General features: G+C 43.4%; 1 protein-coding gene across 6 annotated transcripts in view; it reads left to right on the top strand.

Annotated features, from left to right (window-relative positions):
- The window catches only part of DOP1A (DOP1 leucine zipper like protein A), a 77078-nt gene that overhangs the window by 15714 nt on the left and 43065 nt on the right, over positions 1–18299 (top strand). For 4 of the 6 annotated variants that reach the window (XM_075414448.1, XM_075414444.1, XM_075414445.1 and 1 more), the window contains exons 4-11: positions 201–371; positions 1981–2170; positions 2745–2843; positions 3977–4076; positions 5065–5174; positions 7336–7444; positions 9098–9218; positions 9943–10062. In XM_075414448.1, the coding sequence (XP_075270563.1) occupies positions 201–371; positions 1981–2170; positions 2745–2843; positions 3977–4076; positions 5065–5174; positions 7336–7444; positions 9098–9218; positions 9943–10062 (1020 nt within the window). The remainder of the gene's footprint in view (positions 1–200; positions 372–1980; positions 2171–2744; positions 2844–3976; positions 4077–5064; positions 5175–7335; positions 7445–9097; positions 9219–9942; positions 10063–18299) is intronic. The other 2 variants (XM_075414447.1, XM_075414443.1) reach the window with 1 other exon arrangement.

Below are 18299 nucleotides of genomic sequence, written 5' to 3'. Positions count from 1 at the left end.
CATAATATTAATATTCACATACCAACCTGTCAGTCTGGAAGGCAGTCATGTTATGTGGTGGTCTATGTCTGTGCAAAATTCTACGATAAAAACCTAATACTTATAGCTACACTGGACATGTCTGTAACAGTCTTAAGATATAGAAGAAATTGTCTCACATGAGCAGCTTCCTAAAAAAAGATGAATTTTATTTTTCACAGTTCTGGACTATTTCCACTCCTTGCCAATGCCGCTATGTCTGTCAAGCCAACATTATTAAGTCTGTATGAGATTTATTACCTCCCTTTGGGGAAAACATTGAAACCAGGACTGCAAGGTCTGTTAACTGGGATTCTACCTGGGTTAGAGGAGGGGTCCGAGTATTATGAAAGGTAAGGATAGATATGTTAATAAAATTATATGCTCAATTTGTGTGTTGTTTTTTTTCTTCCTGCAACTTTTCATTAAATACTTGTATGTGTTTGGTTTTTTTTGAAGATAGGTGGTATTTAATTTCATCCAGTCATATTAATTGCAATGGAATAGTGTGGTAGAAGATTCTTAACATTAATTATGATAAATTAACTGTTAGTTGTTCCTGTTACTAAAAGGGAATTGACATTAAGTAGACGTAGTGTTATATGTCAATCTCTTCTCCCAAGTAAGAAGCGCTAGGACAAGAGAAAATGTGCCAGGAGAGGTTTAGACTGGATATAGGAAAAATTTCTTCACCAAAAGGGTTGTCAAGTACTGGAACAGGCTGCCCAGGGAAGAGGTTGAGTCACCATCCCTGGAGGTATTGAAAAGACCTGGAGATATGGTGCTTTGGGACACTGTTTAGTGGCAGACTTGACAGTGTTAGGTTTATGATTGTACTTGATCTTAATGTTTTTTTCCAACCTAAATGATTCTGTGGTTCTATGATTCTTGTTACAGTTTGAGATATGTAACATGTTAGGAACATGCTCCTTGTTTCTTTTTCCATAGGTTTCCTCTTAAGGTAGTACTGCCGTATTGTTCCTGGTCTAAAATACACACCTTAACTGAATTTAAGATAGCAAACAAAGCTTCCATCATTAAGATTTAGTTGTTATGATATCTAAATTGTCATTAAACCACCTGTGTAAGAGCCAGCAATGATCCACCTATTTTTATAGGCTATTACTCTGTTTCTGGCAGAGTGGCCTGGGAGGTAATAGCTCTTCTTATCCAGCAAGCCTAAGCCCCGGCTGAGTTATCTTTACCATAGTGTCTGGTGTGTGCTGGGGTAGAATCTTAACATATTCAAGGATAAAGTTACACTCTAAGGTTTTGGGTTCTTGGAATCATTCACATGCTTACATATTCTTGATATTTCTAACTTCAGAAACTGGAGTTTTCATGACTTGTTATGTCATGAGACAGAGCAGTTTAACATTGTCTTTTTCTGTTTCTGCATAGGTAGACACACACAGTGTAGTTGGTGTCACTACAGCAGGTCACAAGGGCTACTCAGCTTGCCTCCTGGGGCCAGCCATAGGGTGCTGTCACATGAGTGGGGAGTAATGAGGATGGGGAAGGAATTGCTTGTGCTCATAGAATTGTGATATTTTTATGCCCTGTTATTGCCAGAAGTGTTCAGTGCAGGGAATGAGAGGGCAAAGGCCATTTGCTTGATTCTTTTCTTCAGTAGCTCTGCTTTCCTGCTGTCTCTCTGAAACCTCTGTATCAACACTTGGCTGTAAGTAGCAGATGAGGAAGTCATTTGGCTCTTTGAACATAAGGAGAAGCTACGGGCAGGCAGAAGCATTTTGCATGCCAGCGTGGCCTACAGGCTTACTAGTTGGATCACTCCATTCAGTCTGCATTATAAGGTTCAGTGTATAATTGGGGCTTCTCTTGGCATCTCAAAAGAAAGTTTTGACCTTCCTGTAAGACTTTATTTTTATGTTTATTAAAATTGGGGACAGGGGTAAGGCCTGTGATACATGCCTTAGTTCAGCTGACTTTATTTTACTGCAGAACGAACACGCTGTTGGAGAAGGTTGCCTCGGCTGTGGATCAGTCGGCTTTCTACAGCGCTCTCTGGGGTAGCCTCCTCACGAGCCCTGCAGTGCGTTTGCCTGGGATCACCTATGTGCTCTCCCATTTGAACAGGAAGCTTTCAATGGAGGATCAACTCTACATAATTGGCAGTGACATTGAATTGATGGTAATGTTTTCTTGGAACAATGAAGATATTGGTGTTGCTTATTTATATAATAATATACTTTGGGGGAGTTTAGATGCCTTCTCTATCTGTGAACATGGCTTTTGAAGGGATAAAAAAGCACATTTATTGATTATAACTCCAGCTAAACTGATGTTTTTATGCATGATGTAAGTGTTGTAAAGCTGAGTTAATGTTTCAGAACTGCTTAGGTTTTGTATAAAACTTTCAATTCATGACACACTTCAGTTCAAAGTTTTGCTGTATTTTTTTGAAAAATATAAAGAGTATTACTTTTGTCTTCTAAACTTAAGATATTCATTGGTAATACAAAAAAGCAAAAGCTTAATGTTTGTGTAGTTCAGGGAATTTATGTTGATTATATGTTTCCTCAGTGGTGAAACTTTAGACTTTCCTGTTTTATCTTGTTTCATCACTCAAAATTTTATTACAACTTCATTTTGTACATATTATTGTGTATAAGCAACTGTTCTTATTTTGTGAGTGTTCTCTTATATCTGCCATCTTAAAATAATACAAATAAATAACTGTTTTGCGTGGTCTGCCATTACTTCAGGTGGAAGCAGTAAGCACATCAGTGCAAGACACCAGCGTTTTAGTACAGAGGAGCACATTGGACCTTATCCTTTTTTGTTTTCCTTTCCACATGAGCCAGGTAGGTTATTAACATGAGAGATGAACTGGCAAATTCCTAAATGTACTCCACTTCTTAAGTCAGTAGCAATATTTAGTCAATCTTTGTTAATGATTTTCTCCAAGCTTAAACAAGAGTCACATGTAAGAGTTTCTCTGATAAGTTTGGCTATTCTCATGTTGTGATCTCTGCCCTTCTTTTTAATTTGGTGTGTTAACAATGACGTGAACGTTAACTTCTGTATATGCAAACCCAATATAAATGATGATGTTTAGTCTATGCAGAAAGTTTCAATTTACTCTTAATTTGATAACAAAACAAATTATGCGTTCATGTGCAAGTTTCCAGTTCTCAGTGTTCAAAACCAATAAAAGTTCATCCTCTTGGCATAACTGATTCAGAACACCAGAGAATTGAAAATTATTACTGATTCTGGGTGAGTAGTTAGCCCTAGCAGTAGTTGGAGATAGACCTTACAACTTCTAGGTAATTTTTTTTGTACTGCATTTATTGTTAGTCACTTCCTTTTTTTAAATGATCCATGGTTTATTTCACTCCTGGAGGAAAACTTGTACAAGGTTGATTCTCACCTTGTTAGAAATCATGGAAAACCTACACTTTCCTGTAAGAAGAACTGTGTTCATACTTGTGGAAGTGGTTTGCTCACATTTATCAGTTACTGTAGGAATATTTGGCATGTCTATGTTTAGGTGCCAGAATTATCAATACAAGATGCAATTATCAATACAACATTTTTTTTAATATTAAGACTTAAACAAACATTAATGTACTAAGAGATTGAAAGGTGTTTAAAATTCTTTAGTGATTGTTGTTTTAAACACTGGATTTTAGTTGAATTTGCTTCCAAGGCTTTTGCCTAATAAACAAAATGAAATGTCTTGTAACAAAAATGGGCTGTTAATGGAATCAAGTATTTTTGCTGTTCATAAAGGTGCGTGCTATTACAAAGTGTCTGTTCCAAATAATAATCATATTTATGTTTATTAAAAGCAAGATTATGTTTTCTTGTACTGTTCTGAATTCAGAAATGTCAGAGCATGAAATTAACTATGTTTTATTGCACATTAAGCTGGTAGCATAGAAGAAATGTTACTTTTCCTAGTTAAATTTAATCTTGTTTCTAACTTCTTCAGGCAACGCGTCCAGACATGATCAGAATTTTGTCAGCAGCCCTTCATGTAGTACTGCGCAGGGACATGTCACTTAACCGAAGGCTTTATGCATGGCTTCTAGGTAGGTTTGTATTTCATTTCATTGCTCACTACAAATGAAGGAAGGATCATATGTTCAATAGCAGTATTTTGCCATATTGTGGAGCAAGATTCTTGGAAAAATGAAATACTTTATTTGTATCATAAGGAAGAAAGGCACTGTCTCTCTCTATGCACATTAAAGATGAAGAATGTCATACTGGAACTCTTTCCTGTTGTAGAAGTTATTGGTACATTTTTCTATAGCAGCAATTATGGGCCACATTCAGGGGTAGAGCCTGGTGCACCAGGCCCATGTGAATAGACACTGAAAGGCAACTTCTGTCTCCCTAAAAACATAAAAAGGAAAAAAATGGAAACAGGCATTATAGAGTGTAAATGGCAGTTGGAACACAACAGCATAGAAGGGGTGAAAATAAGAGCATTGTAAAATGTTGCAGCAATATTGATGGAGGCAATTTTTTGTAGAACAAAATATTGACTTGGTAAAAGAAAAGATACAAGCTTACAAAACACAGATCTATCTTCTTCATGTAATTTTGAATAACAAAATGGATTTTGTGTAATACAACTGATATCCTCTCTGAGTGCCTTAGTCATGTCAACATGTTTCGGTGATCATCTCTATATTTAAAATACTGAATTTTGTGTTCTCATAATTGTATTAATATTGAAATATTTTTGTGGGACAGGTTTTTTGGAAGATACTCTGCGACTATGTGGTTTGTGCAGTGTTTGTGAACATTTATTTCTTTTGTACAAGAAGTATTTTGGTTAATAATACTGAATAAAAGTAAAATTTGTGATTTGTGTGCAAACTGCTTGCATGGAACTATCACTTAGTTTCCTGTATTAAACTCTATAAAATCATCTTTCTCTTGCCAACATTACTTGGACTTCATCTTGGTAAGTTATCAGTGCTAGTGTGTTGATTTCTAGTTTAAAGAAATTGGGAAAATGTCCTATTAAGAGACAGATACTTACTTGCCTTGTCTTTTGTTTGCTTGAAGGTTTTGATAACAATGGTGCCCTCATAGGACCCAGAAGTACAAGACACAGCAATCCTGAGGAGCACGCCACTTACTATTTCAATGCCTTCTCTAAGGAGATGTTAGTCCAGGTAGCTATACAAAGTTTTGTTGTGGCATATATCTTCATAAATGGAGGCTGATCAAAGTTGCTGTATCTCTATCTTTTGACTTGCCAGTTCAGTGTGACTGTGTAATTTCTGTCTTTTTGTGGTATTGTGTCCTACTCTTCTAAAACTTTCTCAGTGGAAAAATGAAGACATGGGATAATCTGTTTAGAATAACAGTATGATCAGAACAAATATTATATTTCTCTCACTCTCTCCTCTTCCACAATGAATGTAGCATACATGGAAGATATTTGATTATGACACCAGCATGCTAGAGTCTGTTCTTTCATAAAATGGAACTGGATAATTCTCTTCTACTTCTGTAGATATGGAATGCCTCTGCACCTTGGGAGTTGGAAAAATTTGATCAGATAGTACTCGGAAGGTCTGAGTAAGAAGGGTCTTGCTCCCCTCTAGGCAAGGGGAACATCTCTGCTGTGCATTGGCAGTCAGGAATACAGGCAAATTGGCAGTAATACTGTTTGACTCTTAAAGCCTTGCTAAGTGAGCTGGAATTACCTGTCCTAAAGAACTGTGCTCCTTCTCTCGCAGTAGTTATTCAGATGTCTTTCAGGATGCTGTGAGTCTGATCTTGAAACCAGGAAGACATTTTATCACTAAGGCAAATTGATAAGGTCAGGATTTTTCTGATATTTGGTCAGAATTGCGGTGCTGTATATGAGAATGAGGGTGGGGATTCCAATATTAGTAGCTGACGCAAAAATATTTAGCTCATCATAACTTAAAGCTGATACCCAGCACAGAGCTAGCACTTTCAGTTTTATCTGAAGATAATGAGATCTGTTGTTCTGCTGATGAGGAAGGGACCCCAGAATTCCGGTGCAGCAAGGACCTCGTTGGCACTCTCTCACCCTTCTCTTGTTACCCTTCTGCCTTCCATGGCAGATGATTCAGAAATTATCCAAGTGTAGAGGCCTGAATGAGATACAGTTTTGCATGTACCTTCTATATAAAATGCGGTGTGCTTTTAGCAACATTTAGGCATTTGTTAATAGGCTGTGGTATTCCTTTTAAATCTGTCCATCTTTCTAGTTTAATCAGTGTGATTAAGCTTTTCTGTCTGAGAAAACTAACCATGTAAAGTGGATTTACTCCAATTGATCTTTTTCTTCTGCATCACTGCTACAGTAGAATGGAGAGTGGCCATTTTTTATGATGGGGATAATTGACTTGTTTTTGCTTTAAAATTTTTTATGGACATAAAAAAACAGCTCTACATAATACAAATTGCGTATGTCTTCTAAAACCATTTCCTGTATTTTGAAAGACTTCAAAATCATTGTTTCTTTCTGCCTTCTTCTCTAGCAGCTGTCTCTCTTTGTGTGTTCTCTTATCCAGTCCACCCCCATCTTGTTCATTGATACAATGTACTGAAAATTCTGACCTAAAGGCATATTCAAGTACAGAAGATTTTTTTTTCAGGATGCTGGCTGATAATACTTGGTTTATAGCAGAGAGCAAGGTCAAACCTGTTTTGCTGACTCTTCTTTCCCATCTCTTTTCTTTTTCTGCTTTGTCCTCCTGTTTTACAAGCTGTAAAAGAAACAAACTAGTTTTGACTCAGACAGTGAAGCCGGCCACAGAGAGAAAACTAAGAAAAATCTGTGGCAGTTACATTTGGGCTTTTTTTAATTCTGCAGCTTGTTCTCTTAACTGCCTTAGTATAGAAGCTCAGTTTTCCCATTTATTTAGAGGTTGTCATTGCTATCTAGTCAACTTAGTCAAGAAAGTTTTCTGCCACATGGGTGTGTATATCCTAGATAGACAGGTGGTTATATATTAAGCACTTAATATCTACATGCCTTACCTTTTCAGACAATTTCTTCATCACTTTTTCATAAGAGTAAGAGAGAAGACATGAATTTTCAGTTGCTTTCTGTTTATAATATTTTATTTTGACTTTAAATATGTACAAGTTATCGAGTTCTATTCCACAGAAATATTCTCATAGGCATTGTTGAGAGAATACTTAAGCATGGAGAGAATGAGCTGCAGTGAGATGAAATAGTAGTCTCTGCTACTGAGAATTTTCCCTTTATATGCAGCTTTTACTGCATCTTTCTTTCAAAACATGTTTTCTGGTTTTGTTTTTGTTTTCCTGATATGCTTTTGCTTTTTGTAGGCAATGGTTGGAATATTACAAGTTAATGGGCATGGAGAAGAAAGCACATTAATGCAGGACTTAAAGCCTTTTCGAATTCTTATCAGTTTGTTGGATAAGCCTGAACTAGGTAATTTTCATATTACTTCAGACTACTTCTATTCTTTAGCTTCTTTTATGTGATTTTTCTTTGAGAATTTTTCTCTCTTGTTGGTCAAATTGAAAAAGCTGTATTCTGAGTACTGGCAGGTTAGCTAGATTTCTTAGATCTTCCAAGCTAATAATATATACATGAGATTTACCTTTTACCAAATGCAATTTCTTCTACTTTCAACACTGGCAATAGTAAGTTAAAGTCATAGAGAGAATTGGCTGCATGTTGGAAGAAATGCAGACTGGATTTTTTTCCGTTTCTTTAATCAAATAGTGCTTTTCACCATTTTAAATCTTAGCTGTTGCTTTTGGGAATAATCTGCTTTGTCTTCTAATATGCAGATAGAGATGAGAGATGTTAACAAGAAAACATTTTTTTTCAGAAGAATTTATCCAGAGGAAGCAAGTTTTTTTTTTGTTTTATTTTGTGAGTGGTTTGTTTGGAGTTTTCTTGGTATTTTTTAATTTTCCTTTCCCCTGTTTGAAGTGTTGAAATGCACGCTTTTGCCGTTGAGGCAGAGGACTATGGCACAAAAGTAGATGAGGCAAAAATATTTACAAATAAATGTTGGCTGTCTTGCTTTTTTCTTTGAATAACGGTTTTGGAGATGACTGAAAAAAACAAAACAATTTTTGAAGTCTGTATTAAGATTTGAGAGTGGGATAATAAAAGCGTAAAAATACAGCAATTAAAGAGTACAACTTTAAAGGAAGTGATTAAGACAGACCACAAAGAACAAAATATCTGACAAAAATTTGTTGTCTTCCTGGGTAATTTGTGATTTTTGGGAGTTTGTTTAAATTTTCAGAGGCAATTTGTATGTTAAGATTTCATGAAGTAAGCAGAGCTATGAGCAAACTGAGATGGAAGCTATTGAGATTTCTACTTAACTGAGTGAGTGCACTCTTACTGGAGGCAGCTCAATGAGGCTAGGAGAAATCATGAAAAAGCAAAGGCCATTTCAAGAAGGATCACTTTGTGAACTCCGTTCCAAATAAGTTTGGGGTTTTTTCTTCAAACTCGAGAGTTAGCTCAAATCTGAAGGAAGCACTGTTTCAAAAAGTGTCCTGCAGACTATATGCAGTGTTAAAGAAAACCTGCCTCGAATTGAAAGAAAGGAAGACGCTCAAAATATTTTACCTCATATTTGCATTGAAATATTTGAGTATGTTTTCCATATGATAACGACATGAGCAAGCTTATGGGTGGGTATTTAAAACTGTTTGGTTGAAAGCTACCTTTGATCAGGAATCCGTGTAGTCACGTTTACATGTTACTGAGGTAATAATCCCTCAAAGAGGGCATGTTGGCTTGAACATGGGCTGTACTGATGTGACTGCATAGCTTTTGAACTAGGTGTGTTTGTACCCAGCCGTCACTGGACACAGGCTGAATGGGAAAAGAACTCCACTTGTGCTTTGTGTACTCCCAGGCATTACGATTGCCTGTGTATTTCTGCAATGCAAAAAAAAAAAAACCATCTGAAACCGAGGTAGTTTATGAAATTGAGCAGGAGGAATTTTATGGTTTCAGTGACCAAAGCTAGCTAATGATTTGGTTAGTTTTCAGATCTGGACTGTTAGCAGTGCTATAATGCATAAGGCTGTGACTGCTCGTATTTCTTCCTAGGCCCTGCCATCCTAGAGGATGTATTGATTGAAGTGTTTCGGACATTATACACACAGTGCAAAGCAGAACTGGAGCTTCAGGCAGAACCTTCTTTCAACAAAGATCACACACAGCTAAGCAGGTGATTAATGAATATGATGTATTTGCTATTAAATAATATATCTTTACGATGCTGAAACAATGACTGTGAAGCCTGTGGGACTGTGACCTGGTTTCTTCATGATACGGGATCCAATGAGATTAATTGCAACTTCTGTGTTCAATGAGACGGCCTGAAGAGCTATGGCTTTTTTCTTTTTTTTTTTTTTTTAGCATATGCTTTATTCTTTATCCATGACAAGAATTCTTGCTTGATGCAGTTGGAAGTCAGTATGTCAATGGCATAGATTAGTAGTGGCATTCTTTACATCTGTGTTCTTAAAAAAAAAAAAAAGGTGGACTGATGAGCTTTGTTGTAAAAAGTGAAGAGTGCTACAAGACAGCCAGAGAGGGGGATAAAAGCAGTTTCGAGATTTGAGCTGAGTATGTTAAAGTGAAAAGTGAAAAAAGGCAGGTTCAAAGCTGGAGGGGAGAAACAACTGTAGGAATGATCATGGAAAAACAGATCTATTAAAAATATGGTTAGAATACTAAAGAAAGGATACAGAAGAAACCTAGCATCTGTGAAAAATCATCGGTATGAGGAACCTGCCAAGATACTGAGCCCTAGAGCAATAACCACTGTGGGGATGAGGGGAGGATAATTTGTCAGAGTTAACTCACAGTGGGTAAACTCAGTGATGTGTAGTTACATAACTCAGAAATGAAGTGTAAAAATATAAAATGTTCATTTTATTTTCTTTCAGCAAACTGAGAGAAAACAAGAAAACAGCAGAATTGATTAAAACTGCCAATCTTCTCTTTAATTCCTTTGAGCCTTATTATATGTGGGATTACATTGCTCGTTGGTTTGAAGAATGCTGTAGGTAGGTTATAATACTTAATCTCTGTATGTGTAAAGTTGAAGTTGACTTTTATTTTACAAGCTTTTTTCTTCAAAGAAGTTAGTTTAATGTGACTGTTTAGTCTGTAAGTGTCTTTCTTCCCCATCCCTTTAACTTTCATCTTTTGGCCAATTTCAATCAGATGTGATTGGTGGTCTCAGCAATGTGAGTTCTCACAAACGCAGTGTCTGAGGAAAATTAAGATTCAGAATTAGCACCTCTGCTGAAGGGAGGACTCTAGAGTGATCTCGAAGCTGGTTTGTTTTGTTCTGTATATCCAGTACAGGATTACTCACTGGGTGTCTAGCAAACCGGTCAGCATTACCATGAGTGGCTTGTGGAATGTGTTATCTTTTCTCCCCTGAAAGACCAGTGCAAAAAGTGTGGCAGTCCTGTACATGGCAAAGAGGGCTACAGAAAGGAATATAGTAAATAAGAGATAACTGAAAATATTAATGGGAGGCAGGGGGACCACAGGAGAGCAGGGGTTGTTGCTGTGGCAAGGGATAGATGATGTAGGGATTTCAAATTAAAGTTGTAGAATTTTTTTTTCCATTGCTTATGGAATAGCTTAATAATGTATTAAGATATTTGGACACTAAGTTGTCTGTGAGCCAACAGTATGCTGTCAAAAGTAAAGAAAACTGTGTCATGGGCTGCATTGAGGGGAGCGTGATCAGCAGATGAAAGGAAGTTATTTTTCCTTTCACTTAAACAATGTTAAGAAACACTTAAAGTGTCTAAGGTCACATGTGGAATATTGTGTCCGGCTTTGGGCACCGCCCTTGTGGAGTGTTGAGAAACTGGAGAGGCTCTATTAGAGGACTGCTAAGATGGTCAGAGTCATAGGACACTGCATAGGAGGTTGAGGTAGGTGAATTTGGTTTAGCCTGGCAAAGAGGTGGCTTGAATAGCAGCCTGTGACTTCCTGAAGGGCATTTACAAAGTTGATATAGCCGTACTTTTGGTAATGGCTGGTGGTAAAACAAGGGACAGTGTCTTGGTTTCGGCTGCCGCCGGCAACAAAAGCACCACGCGGCCGCCCCTCCCCCCGCTGGCGTGCGGAGGAGAATGAAAAGAAACAGGCAGAAACCGGTGGGTCGGGATAAGGGCAGTTTAACAGAACAGCAAACAGAGGGAAACAGGAACAACAACGATACAGATAAGAAGAAAACACGACAAAAACAGACCCGCTCTCTCGGACCGCACCGGCGCCGCACGCTCCCGAGCCGCGAGAGAGTTCCCGCCGTGCCGCCCCCCCCCCCCCCCCCCCCCCCCCCGCCACCGGAACCCAGCGTGACGTCACATGGTATGGAATACCGGCCTCTGTTTGGCCAGGTGGGGTCATCCCCCACCCCCCAGCTGTGCCCCTTCCTGGAGTCTGGTGAAAATTAACCCTGTCCTGGCCAAACCCAGGACATTATCCACCCCTTATTCCATACCATCTACGTCATGACCAGGTCCCCCATTGTCCAGTTGATCACTACCACTTCTCCTGTCTCCAGATATCATTCCCTTAGTCTATGGATCATCACTCTAAAGTGTCCCTTGAGTCGGTCACTTGCTGCATCCGGAGCTCACGGCTGATGTATCTGGTGCGGCCCGTGCCCACAGTCTGCACGAGATGTTGATCCTGATGAAGTTGCTGGATGTCAGTTGTTGAAAACCAGGTCCAGTTCCATCATTGCTGTGTGCTCTGCTAGGGTTCATCAAAAAAGTCCATCCTTCTTTGATCTGGATGATTCTTACTATGCTACTACTGGTACAACATATAACAATTATAACAGTGATAACAGACAGTGACAGGGTTATTTAACAATTAACTTTATACAATTTATTTATGGACTATTCTCGCCCAAAATCAAATCCCCATGAGGTACACATAGGACTTCCCCATCCTTCCGCATTACCCACCAGGTACACCCAGGTCCTTGAGCAAAAGCAATCCCGCGGACAGGGTTGCCTTTGCCTGAGGCAGGACTAACCCAAACTGTCTTCCCTAACATGTTCCGCATGTGCACTACAGGGACTTTATCTCCTTCTACAGGGCGCTGAGGTTTTGACTGGACAGGACCAGCCCAGTTGGTGGACCCTCTGGTGTTAACCAACCAGGTGGCCTTTGCTAAATGGGTACCCCAGTTTTTGAAAGTTCCACCCCCCATTGCCCTCAAAGTGGTTTTTAGCAGCCCATTGTACCGCTCGATCTTTCCAGAGGCTGGTGCATGGTAGGGGATGTGATACACCCACTCGATACCGTGTTCTTTGGCCCAGGTGTCTATGAGGCTGTTACGAAAGTGAGTCCCGTTGTCTGACTCAATTCTCTCGGGAGTGCCATGTCACCACAGGACTTGTTTTTCCAGGCCCAGGATGGTATTCCGGGCAGTGGCATGGGGCACAGGGTAGGTTTCCAGCCATCCGGTGGTGGCCTCCACCATTGTGAGCACATAGCGCTTGCCTTGGTGGGTTTGTGGCAGTGTGATGTAGTCAATCTGCCAAGCCTCCCCATATTTATATTTTAGCCATCGTCCTCCAGACCACTGAGGCTTTAGCCGCTTGGTTGCTTGATTGCAGCGCATGTTTCACATTCATGGATAACCTGTGCAATGGTGTCCATGGTCAAGTCCACCCCTCGGTCACGAGCCCATCTGTATGTCGCGTCTCTTCCTTGGTGGCCCGAGGTGTCATGGGCCCACCGAGCTATAAACAGTTCGCCCTTATGTTGCCAGTCCAAATCCACCTTAGCCACTTCAATCTCTGATCTACCTGGTGGTTGTTTTGATGTTCTTCAGTGGCCCGACTCTTAGGGATGTGGGCGTCCACGTGACGGACTTTTACAGCCAACTGCTCCAGCCGGGCAGCAATATCTTGCCACAATGGGGCAGCCCAGATAGGTTTGCCTCTGCGCTGCCAGTTGTTCTTCTTCCATTGCTGCAGCCACCCCCACAAGGCATTGGCCACCATCCAAGATTCAGTGTAAAGTTAGAGCACTGGCCACTTCTCTCGACTGGCAATGTCTAAAGCCAGCTGGATGGCTTTCACCTCTGCAAACTGGCTGGACTCACCTTCTCCCTTGGCAGTTCCCACAACTTGTCGTGTAGCTCTCCATACAGCAGCCTTCCACCTCCGCTGCTTCCCCACAATGCGACAGGACCCATCCGTGAACAGGGCATACTGTTTCTTATCTTCTGGCAGCTGGTTATACAGTGGGGCCTCTTCAGCACGTGTCACCTCCTCCTCTGGTGATGCTCCGAAATCTTTGCCTTCTGGCCAGTCCATGATTACCTCCAGAATTCCTGGGCGACTGGGGTTTCCCATTCGGGCGCGCTGGGTGATCAGAGCAACCCACTTACTCCACCTAGCATCGGTGGCATGATGCGTAGAGGGGACCCTCTCTTTGAACATCCAGCCCAGGACCGGCAATCGTGGTGCTAGGAGGAGCTGTGCTTCAGTTGCCGACCACTTCTGAAGCAGCTCGAACGCCTTCATATGCTGCCAGAATCTCTTTTTCAGTGGGAGTATAGCGGGCCTCGGATCCTTTGTATCCCCGGCTCCAGAACCCCAGGGGTGGACCTCGAGTCTCCCCTGGTGCTTTCTGCCAGAGACTCCAGGTTGGGCCATTCTCCCCGGCTGCAGTGTAGAGCACGTTTTTAACATCTTGCCCTGACCGGACTGGACCAAGGGCTACGGCATGAACTATCTCCTGTTTAATCTGTTCACATGCCTGTCGTTGCTCAGGGCCCCATTCAAAATCATTCTTCTTCCGGGTCACGTGGTACAGAGGACTTACAATTTGGCTGTAATTTGGGATGTGCATCCTCCAAAAACCCACAATACCCAGGAAGGCCTGTGCTTCCTTTTTGCTGGTTGGTGGAGACATAGCTGCTATTTTGTTGATGACATCCATTGGGATTTGACGGCGCCCATCCTGTCATTTTGTTCCCAAAAACTGGATCTCTTGAGCAGGTCCCTTGACTTTACTTTGCTTAATGGCGAAACCGGCTTTCAGAAGGATCTGAACTATTTTCTCCCCTTTCTCAAAAACCTCTTCCGCTGTGTCGCCCCATATAATGATGTCATCGATGTACTGCAGATATTCTGGAGCTTCACCTTTTTCCAGTGCAGTCTGGATTAGTCCATGGCAAATGGTGGGACTGTGTTTCCACCCCTGGGGCAGTCGATTCCAGGTGTACTGGATGCCCCTCCAGGTGAAAGCAAACTGTGGCCTGCACTCTGCTGCCAAAGGGATGGAGAAGAATGCATCAGCGATGTCAATTGTAGCGTACCACTTGGCTGCCTTTGACTCCAGCTGATACTGAAGTTCTAGCATGTCTGGCACGGCTACGACTTGGTCGCCATCACAGAAACGTGGTGGGACAACTCGCATGACTGCCATGCTGTCATAGATGGCTACAGACTCTTTAGGAAAGACAGACCAACAAGGAGAGATGGGGGAGTTGCTCTGTATGTGAGGGAGCAAGTAGAATGCATTGAGCTTGGCCTGGGGGCAAATGAGGAACAAGTTGTAAACTTGTGGGTTAGAGTTAAGGGACAGGCTCATAAGGGTGACATTACGGTGGGTGTGTACTACAGGCCACCTGACCAGGAGGAGGAGGTTGATGAGGCCTTCTACAGGCAGCTGCAAGCAGCCTCACAGTCACAGGCCCTGGTTCTCATGGGGGACTTCAACCACCCTGACATCAGCTGGGAAGACCATACAGCTAGGCAGGCACAATCCAGGAGGTTCCTACAGAGCATCGATGATAACTTTCTGATGCAAGTGGTGGAGGAACCAACAAGGAAAGGCGCTCTGCTGGACCTTGTGTTAACAAACAAGGAGGGACTGGTGGAGGATGTGAAGGTTGGAGGTAGACTCGGCTGCAGTGACCATGAAATGGTCAAGTTCAGGATCCTGCGTGGAGGAAGCAGGGCGATAAGCAGGATCAAAACCCTGGACCTCAGGAGGGCTGACTTTGCCCTCTTCAAGGAGCTACTGGGAGGAATCCCGTGGGCCAGGGCTCTCAAAGGCAGGGGGGTCCATGAGTGCTGGTCGCTCTTTAAACAACACTTCTTCCATGCACAGGAGCAATGCAACCCCCTGAGAAAGAAATCTAGCAAAGGAGGCAGGAGACCTGCAAGGTTAAACAAGGAGCTTCTAGCGGAGTTCAGGCAGAAGAGAAAGGTCCATGGAATGTGGAAAGAGGGGCAGGCCACTTGGGAAGAGTACAGAAACGTGGTGAGAGCATGCAGGGATGCGACGAGGAAGGCCAAGGCCCACCTGGAATTGAAGCTGGCAAGGGATGTGAAAAACAACAAGAAGGGCTTCTTCAACTACATCAGCAGCAAAAGGAAGGCTAGGGACAACGTGGGGCCGCTGCTGAATGAGGCGGGTGTCCTGGTGACGGAGGATGCGGAGAAGGCAGAGCTACTGAATGCCTTCTTTGCTTCAGTCTTCAGTGCTAAGACTGGCCCTCAGGAATCCCAGGCCCCGGAGGTAAGAGAAGAAGCCTACAGAGAGGACGACTTTCCCTTGGTCGAGGAGGACTGTGTGAGGGATCGCTTAAGTGATCTGGATGTCCACAAATCCATGGGCCCCGATGGAATGCACCCACGAGTGCTGAGGGAGCTGGCGGATGTCATTGCTGAGCCACTCTCCATCATCTTTGAGAGGTCCTGGAGGACAGGAGAGGTGCCCGAGGACTGGAGAAAGGCCAATGTCACTCCAATCTTCAAAAAGGGCAAGAAAGAGGACCCATGGAACTACAGGCCGGTCAGCCTCACCTCCATCCCGGGAAAGGTGATGGAGCAGCTTATCCTGGAGGCCATCATGAAGCAAGTGGAAGAAAAGAAGGTTATCAGGAGTAGTCAGCATGGATTCACCAAGGGGAAATCATGCCTGACCAATCTAATAGCTTTCTACGATGACATGACTAGCTGGGTAGACGAAGGGAGAGCCGTGGATGTTGTCTACCTCGACTTCAGCAAGGCTTTCGACACAGTCTCCCATGATATCCTCCTAGGGAAGCTGAGGAAGTGTGGGCTGGATGAGTGGTCGGTGAAGTGGATAGAGAACTGGCTGAATGGCAGAACTCAGAGGGTTGTCATCAGCGGCGCTGAGTCTAGTTGGAGGCTGGTAACAAGTGGTGTCCCCCAGGGCTCAGAACTGGGCCCAGTCTTGTTTAACTTCTTCATCAACGACCTGGATGAAGAGTTAGAGCGTGTACCCTCAGCAAGTTTGCTGACGACACCAAACTGGGAGGTGTGGTAGATACACCAGAAGGCTGTGCTGCCATTCAGTGTGACCTGGATAGGCTGGAAAGCTGGGCAGAGAGGAACCTGATGAGGTTCAACAAAGCCAAATGCAGGGTTCTGCACCTGGGGAGGAACAACCTCATGCACCAGTACAGGCTTGGGTGGACCTGCTGGAGAGCAGCTCTGCGGAGAGGGACCTGGGCGTCCTGGTGGACGACAGGTTAACCATGAGCCAGCAGTGTGCCCTGGCTGCCAAGAAAGCCAATGGGATCCTGGGGTACATCAAGAAGAGTGTGGCCAGAAGGCTGAGGGAGGTTCTCCTTCCCCTCTACACTGCCCTGGTGAGGCCTCATCTAGAGTACTGTGTCCAGTTCTGGGCTCCCCAGTTCAAGAAGGATGAAGAGCTACTGGAGAGAGTCCAGCGGAGGGCTACAAGGATGATGAGGGGACTGGAACATCTCCCCTACGAGGAGAGGTTGAGGGAACTGGTCTTGTTCAGCCTGAAGAAGAGAAGGCTGCGAGGGGACCTTATAAATGCTTACAAATATCTGAAGGGTGGGTGTCAGGAGGATGGGGCCAAGCTCTTTTCAGTGGTGCCCAGTGACAGGACAAGGGGCAATGGGCACAAACTGAGGCATGGAAAGTTCTGTCTGAACATGAGGAAGAACTTCTTCCCTCTGAGGGTGACGGAGCACTGGAACAGGCTGCCCAGGGAGGTTGTGGAGGCTCCTTCTCTGGAGATACTCAAGACCCGCCTGGACAAGGTCCTGTGCAGCCTGCTGTAGATGACCCTGCTTCAGCAGGGGGGTTGGACTAGATGACCCACAGAGGTCCCTTCCAACCCCTACTATTCTGTGATTCTGTGATTCTGTGGCACGGCAGCACTCAGCGGTGGTGTGACTTCATTCAGGCCACGGTAGTCTGTTGTCAGTCTCCACTCTCCAGTAGATTTTCTCACTGGCCATATGGGACTATTAAAGGGTGAGCGAGTTTTGCTGATCACTCCTTGACTCTCCAGTTGACGGATCAGCTGATGAATGGGGAGAAGGGAGTCTCGGTTGGTACGATACTGCCGCCGGTGCACCGTTGTGGTTGTGATGGGTACCTGTTGTTCTTCAACCCTCAGCAACCCCACAATGGAAGGATCCTCCTAGAGACCAGGCAAAATGGACAGCTGTTTAATTTCTTCCGTCTCCACAGCAGCTATGCCAAAAGCCCACCGATACCCCCTTGGGTCCTTGAAATACTCTCTCCTGAGATAGTCTATACCAAGGATGCACAGAGCCTCGGGGCCAGTTACAATGGGGTGCTTCTGCCAGTCCTGCCCAGTGAGGCTCACTTCAGCCTCCAGTACACTCAGCTCTTGGGACCCCCCTGTCACTCCCGAAATGCAAATGGACTCTGACCCTTTGAACTCTGATGGCATTAAAGTACGCTGTGCACCAATGTCCACTAGAGCTTTATACTCTTGTGGATCTGACGTGCCAGGCCACCAAATCCACACTGTCCAATAAACACGGTTGTCCCTTACCTCCACCTGGCCGGAGGCAGGGCCCCTCTAATCCTGGTCAGAGAAATTGCTGCTCACCTGCTGTAAAAATGACTTGGAGGTCCCCTCCAGAGGATCGGAATCAAGGTCAAACTGTCTACCTGGACTGGAGCGCTGGCTGCTGGAAACTGGAGCGGCATTTTTCCTAACAGAATCCCCTTTGGTGATTGTTTTACCTCGCAACTCATGCACTCGTGCCTCTAGACTTGAGGTAGGTTTTCCATCCCACCTCCTCATGTCCTCTCCGTGGTCACGCAGGTAAAACCACAGGGTGCCCCGTGGTGTGTAGCCTCTGTATTCCCTCTCCTGAGCAGGGAAACGCTTGCCTCTAATAGCTGAGACACTGGCCCGTACAGGTGGGGAGTAGGACCTACTCTCTTTCATTTGTCGGACCTCCCGGGCCAGTTTCTCCACAGCTGAG

The sequence above is a fragment of the Opisthocomus hoazin genome, chromosome 2 (genome assembly GCF_030867145.1).
Source record: "Opisthocomus hoazin isolate bOpiHoa1 chromosome 2, bOpiHoa1.hap1, whole genome shotgun sequence".
NCBI lineage: Eukaryota > Metazoa > Chordata > Aves > Opisthocomiformes > Opisthocomidae > Opisthocomus > Opisthocomus hoazin.
The sequence above is the reverse complement of the archived record's forward strand: the minus strand, read 5'-3'. Positions and strand labels throughout refer to the sequence as shown.